Source organism: Teleopsis dalmanni, chromosome X, assembly GCF_002237135.1.
Source record: "Teleopsis dalmanni isolate 2A chromosome X, ASM223713v2, whole genome shotgun sequence".
NCBI classification, from domain to species: domain Eukaryota; kingdom Metazoa; phylum Arthropoda; class Insecta; order Diptera; family Diopsidae; genus Teleopsis; species Teleopsis dalmanni.
Window position 1 is genome coordinate 85,795,172 of NC_051848.1, and position 8,291 is coordinate 85,803,462.

An 8,291-nucleotide genomic window follows, 5' to 3' on the forward strand; every position below is an offset into this window, starting at 1 on the left:
TGCATTGTCTTCATGCGATCGCCCAATCCCAGTCGCATTTCTAGTGAGCTTAATGCCTACCTTGGATTCCTTTCTGACTACTACACCAGGTGGAAAATTAAGCTCAACCCCGACAAGATCTCTGCTATAGCTATTGTTGTGTTATGTCACTTGATATATTAATATAAAAGTTATGTTATTTGCAAACCATTTTTCTTGGTAGGTAATTTAACATAAGAAAATACTAAAGTCAATTCTGCAAACAACGCGGAAGTATTGTTACTAAATATTATTGAGTTCAGCCATTGACCTCAACATTTACTATATGAGGAGTTGCATGTTTTCCAAATATTGACAGTTATCAGTAGGTAATTAGGTCAATATTTTACTTTCTATTTTTCTGCGTGATTGCGGAAAAGTAATGGAAATTCCCGCCCATGATCAATGTTTTTCACTCTTTTCTAAAGGTGAAAATATAGGTGGAAGTATTTGAAGTTCAGAGTTCTTTAGTCTGTTCGAGAGGAGAGTGCGTTTTGCGATTGTTAAAAAAGTGTGGGCTTTGACGATGGAAAGAAATCATAAGTGCTGGGGTTAACTTTAATTGCATAAATACTAAAGGCCCGCGGTTAACTCTAATAAGATAAGTACTGAGGAGAAATTGAAAAACTTAAAAAACATAAAATAAAACACTTTTAAATGGTTGAAAACTTATGTAATGAATTTATATATTTATATAATATATAATATTTATATAAAATAATTAAAAAATAAAAACTAAATAAAATAATAATTGCATTTTTATTAATCTTACGATACCAAAGTGTGGGACAAGAATTCCCATTTCAAATTGATTTTTTGAGTGAATAAATATTGAACGAAAATAAGTCATAAACTTGAACGTGTGTATTTTCCTTTGAACAGGACGGGAAAACATAACATAGCCTTCTAGGCCAGCAGCGAGATCGCCCCAGACCCTTTGTTACCTCTGATACTAAGCTAAAGCTCAACCGTTCTTTCATTCAGTTTGTACCTATGCTGAAATATCTTGGCATTGACCTTTCTTCACAACATAATTTCATTCCTCACGTTGATTACGTTATCCGTAACGCCCGCTTTAGGCACATTCAACTCAAAAATGCTCTTCGAAGGCACAATCAGCTTAGCTGCAAAGTTAAGCTGCTCTGCTATAAACAACTTATTTGCCCCTACTCGTTTGCATATTTCCCATATAGTCTGTAATCTCTTTGGCCCAAAAAGAAAGAATTCGCCTATTTGAGCGGAAACTTCTTCGGGATTGCACCAACTACAAGCGCAAGCACTTCCCCATATTTATTCTTTATGACAATGTCAAGATCACTAGTGTTGACGAGTACACTACTTCAATAAGTGCGACCGTAATCTTCACACCATTCCTCCGCGGCATTCGTGACCCTATTCACAAACTTTATCGCTAATCTCACCGGCGTGTATGAGCTTTAACCCCACTCTCTTCACCATTACCCTATCTCTCTAGTTTATGCCCGTGCTTTCTGGCTTAGATGAACCTAGCTCACTAAGTATTAAGCCTATACATTAAGACTGAAAAGTTTTCGGAAATTCTCATTTAAAATTCGCGCGCTGTATATTTTTCGATATTTTAAGTTTATGCAGTTTGGCAGCACTGTCCTTAATTACTATGCCAAAAATGAGCGCGATCTGTCAGACAGTTCGTTTACGGCAGCTGTTGAAACCAGTTCACCCTCAGTAGTGCGTTGCGAAATGTCTTCGACGGTCGTACGACCGTCCTGAAAGGCTTTGTACCACTCATAAACTTGAGTTTTCGATAAAACTGATTCCCCATAAGCCTTTTGTAGCATTCGCAACGATTCTGCACACGAAATTTCGTTCGAAACACAAAATTTGATGCAAACTCTTTGTTCAATATTTTTTTCCATTGTTTTTTTCGCAACGCACTACTGAGGTGAACTGGTTTCAACAGCTGCCGTAAACGAACTGTCTGACAGATCGCGCTCATTTTTGTCATATTAATTGTCCTTAATTGCTGCCAAACTACATAAACTTAAAATATCGAAAAATATACAGCGCGCGAATTTTAAATGAGAATTTCCGAAAACTTTTCGGTCTTAATGTATGTTCACATCTCTCTCCCCTGATTACTGGAATGAAGTTTCCTCAATGCTGTGAAAATCTTCTCCATTCGACAATTTTAAATCTCTTCATTTTTCTATGAATCGACTTTGTGTATAGGCTCGACATCGCTAGGATGTAAAATATAAATATCCCATTTTGCAGAATTGCGATGTCTAATAATAATAAAAAAATATTTTCGGTTAATTTCTGAAAACTAACTTAAGATCATAAATACAAATGAAGAAACATTCACGAAAATAGACATTTGTCATAATCAATGAATTTTTGTAATTGTAAATTTGTTTTTCTCTTTGTTTGCAATATTTAAATTTTGTTCTCCTAGCGAAAGTCGTAAATAAATTGCAATCACACAAAAAATCAAGTTAATTCTTAAGAAGATAAAAATGTATGGCTTATATTTCCTGACAATGATTATTTTGTACAATTGTATCCATGTCGAAGCACCTGCAGGAGCACGAAGAAACTGGGCATTCAGCATTTTGTCTGAAAAGAAAAATAACATCAATACTTTTAATAATTTTTTAAATTTATAATAATTAATAATTAATTAATAAATCAATTATTTAGAAAAGAACAAACTTTTCTGAAAAAATTAAACAATAAGTCTTTGTAATGTTACGCCCCTGTATAAAGTATAAATCGCTGCGATTGATGCTATTACTAAAAAAAAATAATTAGTCCAACTTATCAAGTTTCGATATATTTCAAAGAATTATAATAAATTCCTCGTCCAATGTGAAGTTAAATACAAATTAAAAAAAAAAATGAAACTCCATTATCATGAAGAGAGTAGAGAAAATTTTTTAAGTAACCATACATTAAATTCATGTATAGTAAACATACTTTTAATTTTGTAGAACTGCCGGATCTACGTCCAGGAGCACTTAGTCATCGTTAATTTTGATGACTAAGTGCTGTTCATTACCACCCAAAGGGATAAAGGAGATCCTCACGGGTTATAACAATAACAACAACCATATCAGGAGAAAACTTCTTTGCTTTATCGTTGAGCATTGCTTCCATTCGAAATTTTATTACAAAAATCCTCTATACCAGGGTTATGTTTAATAAATAATTTTTGTTATTTGTGTTCTTCTAACTCTCAACTACAAGAGAATTCATTTATAATCACTTAAAATGCCATTGGTCAACAAAAATTTTGTTTGTTTTGAAATGATTTTTAACTTGCAATGTCTTTAATGCATATAATTCTATCGTATTTCATATACTCACTTGAACCACTGCATAATATGTTCTGTATGACCGCCATGTCTACAAGTTTGACACCAAGAAAACCATTTCGAAAATGGTTTTGATTGCCACCCAATATTTTCAGTTCCATTCTCAATAGGTGAAAAGTTGTTTAACATGGTACCCATATGAAGAAGGCACAATGAACAGCGAGGCAGAGGCTTACGGCAATTAGGACAGGATGATAACTATATTAATATAAGATTTAATCTATATTTTATAATGCTTGTAAATACATACACATTTCTTACCTTATTTACATTTGTTGAAGCAGTACGTACGCGGTTATCATCCTGCAGCGCATTCGAAACAGATTTACCACAAAAATTACATGAAAGAAAAACAGTGCGTGCTGTACGACTTGTTGAGCGGGCATTTTCAATTTTTATTTCTAACTCTGCACGTTTCTCCCAAAATCCCCATGAGTTCAAGCAATCCAAATAGCTGAGAAATTAAAAAAGAATTTAAACACAAAAACTGTAGCGTAAGAATTAGTAACTATTGACCTGGAAATCCAAAATTGAATTGATTTACTATTAAAATATTCTTTATGAAAGTAATTAATTGCAATTAAAGCCACTGTTTGTACATCAAATGTCCTATCCAAATAAGCTTGTAATATATTAATACCATCTAGAGACTCTCCAGTTAATAGCAAACCATTTAAATCACCCCTTTCTATTGATTTCTGTATTTGCTGTTTAACGAACTCAGAAAGTTTGCTTTCAGATAAATATTTACAGGCAAATGCGATCCGATCTGCTAGTGATACACCTTCTTCAGTCTGTAAACGCATTCGAAAAATTATAACATATTGATATTATAAGATTGAAACTAATAAACTCACCAAAACAGCATCGAAACTATCATTTTCTATTGTAAGGAAAGAAAATATTGCACGTAGATGTGCATCCTGTATTTGCATGTTTGCATTTGAACGTTGGTTACGCCATGTCGAACTACAACGATCCGCATTAAAACTGGATAAGGCTATAGCAGCAATTCGAAACATGCTGGGATCGCGTAAAATATCTGCAGTCTTTGATAAAATATCACAAGCGGAAAGAATTTTTAAATGAAAAACACTTATCATTGCTGCGCGACTGTATTCCTTTGAAATTTATGAAGACAGTAAAAAAACAATAATAATAATAATAGTACACGATCATTACCTTATTATCACACAGTGAGGTTATATAGCTTTCAAAATCCTGTTCTGTAGACCAGCCACAAAGTTTAATGGCTAAATCTCGTTGTTCGCTTCTGCTTGAAAAATACAAATTTGAATGTGAGATATTCATTTTAATTTGTAATTATTTATTTTTTTAACTGTTTAAAAACGATAATAATAATGTTTCTCACCGATAACAAACTAAACTATTCGAATTATTGATGAATTCTGGCCATTGTAACACATGTGATTCAATTCGGGATGTTGACAAGGGATCCGATTGATAGCTCAAACTAATACCTAATATTGACTTTAGTCCTGTTAAGCATTCATCACGATACAAGTTGTTAAGACTAAGCCAAACATTTTTTAAATAGTTATCAAGATCATTAAAACGCTTGACTTCAATCTTTAGACCATAGTCACGTAACGCACGTTGTCGTGTCATATCAACGAGATCCCGCTCAAGTAGATCCGTATCTATTATATCAAAATTTAAGGCAGGATTTGTTCCAATACTTTGTTTTTCATTTAATAAATTACTACGTATTGGAGTATTTGGTGCGGATAATGGGCGTTGCAATAGAAGTGGTAATTTTTTGTGATTGCTGTAGGCAGTTAATATGGAGACTGGTAGCTTGAAGTCCAAAATGTTACCTAATTTAATATTTAAGTACCATACTATATTAAGTTCAAAAAAAGACTTACCAGCTTCAGATAATACTAAGGCACGTTCAAAATCAGTTGGATGCCAGGACAAGCAGGATAGGGAATACCCCTTTATAGACGATTGAAGTTTATTACTAAATGGTAATAATTGTTTCTTTACATGATAAACTTCACGACTTTTTTCTACATCAACGGATCGTACATCATATAAAGTCATGAAAGGTGATTCACGTTGCAATGAAGAAAGAAAACTTGTTCTGTAAGATACAATAAATATTGTGTTGTAAAATATTTATTTTACTTAAAAATAAAAAATAATAATAACTCGCCTTGTTGGACACCAACTTAGCTGTAAGTGGTTTTTTGCAGATTGTATCTGTTTAAGGGGACGATCAATTGCCCGCAAATCCCATAACATTATAAGTGAATCCACGTAACTGCATAAATAGTTTCCATTTGGAGCTACCGATAGCCCATGTACTGTTTTTGTTTGCACATATTGGCTAGCGGCATTAGCCTCTAGATAGCGTACAAAATCAAAATTAAAGATAAGGAATCTGTTAAACAATTGACTCACGTCTTAAATCAAACATTTTAATATGTTTTTGGCTCATGCCAGCTATTAGTAATCGATAGTTTTTATCCCAACAAATTGAATGTGCAGACTCTGACACGCCAAAAAAATTCGCTTTTAAAAAAAAATTTTAATTAAAACTTTTAATTTTATTTTATAAATTAAATAAACCTGTACCTGTATCTTTTGGTAAGCCACGTTCAATATCCCAAATCGTTATGCACGAATCGGAACGATGTCGATCATGTCCAATTGCTAATATATTGGGCTCTGTCTCATTCCAAGCCAAACAAAGACACATACGTTGCTGACGAGGAGCTAAATGTTTAAATACATTATCATTTGAAACGTGAGGAAAATTTTAACTGTTACTTACTATATTCCCAACTGCTATCAATTGCATCATAAAAATTACTTATGCCAATTTTTCCATCACTCAAACCCACTGCAATTATAGGTCGATCACGATGATAAGAAGGTTGCACACAACGCGCATACTGATAACGTACTTCTGTTGCTAAAAATGTTGCTGGTATATTGTGTAGACGACCTTTAATACAGCTTTGCAGTGCTTACACAAATAACTTATAAAAATATATAAATACTTACTTCTTGAAGAGGCGTTTTCTTTTCCGCAAACTTCATACAAACCGATTTCTTGGCCCCATGCTACGAATTTTGTAGAAAAATTTGGAAACCAACCAATGCCATGTATGTTACCGCTCATAATTTTTGTACACTATTTTTGCAAGATTTTGTTTCAACAAAATTATGCTTTTATCACAAATTGATTCGCTTCTATATTGTGTTTTCTCTTACTTTTGGTGCTGTTATGCATTGACAGTTCATAATCAGCTGTTAGCAAGAGAATATGATTGTCAACAAAGAATACTTGTACAGATGTTCTTTGATTGTTATAAGCAGAGAACACAAGTGGGTTGAGACAGCCTCAACGATAAGTGCAAAATAGAAATGAATATTTTTTTCCTCATGAAAAATCAAATATGTATATATTTTCACAATTTATTTTTTATTTAAATTGAAATGAATATCAAAAATCAATTCAAGAAGGTTTGGTTACAAATTTGTTAATAACCTTTTATAGTAGAATTTGTGTTTTTTTTACAATATATCTCATTTAAGGCCGTGCGGGAGTTCGAGTAAATTGATGGTAAATTGAGAGAAATAGTAAATTATATCAACATGGCAGCGAATGTTGGTATTTGCCAGAATTTCGAAAAGGGTAAATTAGATAAAAATTAAGTAAATTTGATGTTACAATTGTGAAAATTTTATAAGATGTTTAATAAATAAATATGTAAAAAAAAATGCCTCTACAAACAGAATAGTATTGAAATTTAACAATTAAAAAATAAAAATATAATTAATGAATTAATTCAATTATTCTACAGCTGGTTTATGATTTCGTTCTAATATAAACACAGCAAATAAAATTTGTTCATAAAACTTCCACATCAAAGTAACAAAATTCCAGAAAAATATGTGAACATTAAAGTTAAGTACGGCTTTGGATCAGTTGGTTGAGGTGCGCTGACTTTGAGCTTCAAATTTGGCAGGACCCGAGTTCGATTCCTGGTACTTGCAGTCTCAAAAAATAATTATTTACGAACAATTAAATACAAGAATTATTTCTAAGACCACTGATGATGGGTATTTGGCAATACTCAAAACAGCTGTATGGTCAGCCAAAAATTCAATTAATTAAAATAATATAAATAATAAAATTTTTGTTGTTGTAGTTCACTACTGTCCGAAAAAACCTCTTTATAAATAAATAAATAAATTTGAAAATGTTTAACCAAAGATAATAAATGAGTTCAATAAATAAATAAATATTTACATATTTATTTAAATGCAGTGCGAAAAATCAATAGAAAATTTCAATTTACTTTACCTCAATTAACTCGAACTCGCACACGACCTAAAAGAATTGTGCGATAAAGCAGTCTTGCGACAAATATGAAATGTTTTATTGGGTTTTAATTAATGAAAACTATATTATTTAACCAAGACTGTGAAATAAAAAATCCATTACTCTTAAATATAGATGCATGTCGAAGAGCTCTGAAGTGTGGCGAAACACAAGTTGTTGCTAAAATTGCGAAGTAACAAATTGACATCACTGTTGCCATCTGTCGAATAATACGTTTTCTCAAAAAATGAATCTTATAGTATGTTTCCAGTACGTACGTACCACTTTTCAAATACAACAACCTTAGCGTGAAGAACAGAAAACTGATCTATACACAAATAATTAGTCCAGCATTACTTTATGGGTGTGTCGCGTTTAGCAAAGCTGCCGACTCTACTATACAAAAGCTACAAGTCGCTCAAAGTCAGGCTCTCCGAAGGCTCTTCAAAGTGCCTTAGTACATCCGCATAAACGACATGCTAAGAGACCTTAGAATAGACCCGATCAAAAAATACATAAGGGACAGAGCCCTGAAGTTATATGCGAAAACTGACAGGCTATCC

General features: G+C 32.6%; 1 protein-coding gene across 1 annotated transcript; it reads right to left on the reverse strand.

The window, feature by feature from the left end:
- Positions 1-2,492: 2,492 nt before the first annotated feature.
- On the reverse strand, positions 2,493-6,728 carry LOC119690254 (GATOR complex protein MIOS). The gene is made up of 13 exons (XM_038105274.1): positions 6,405-6,728; positions 6,172-6,345; positions 5,973-6,113; positions 5,799-5,909; positions 5,551-5,740; positions 5,261-5,478; positions 4,744-5,209; positions 4,554-4,644; positions 4,229-4,492; positions 3,888-4,165; positions 3,633-3,825; positions 3,364-3,569; positions 2,493-2,613 (listed from the first exon to the last, which is right to left on the reverse strand). The coding sequence occupies exons 1-13, from the start codon at positions 6,520-6,522 to the stop codon at positions 2,523-2,525; spliced, it is 2,541 nt and encodes an 846-aa protein (XP_037961202.1). The 5' UTR covers positions 6,523-6,728; the 3' UTR covers positions 2,493-2,522.
- Positions 6,729-8,291: the final 1,563 nt, after the last annotated feature.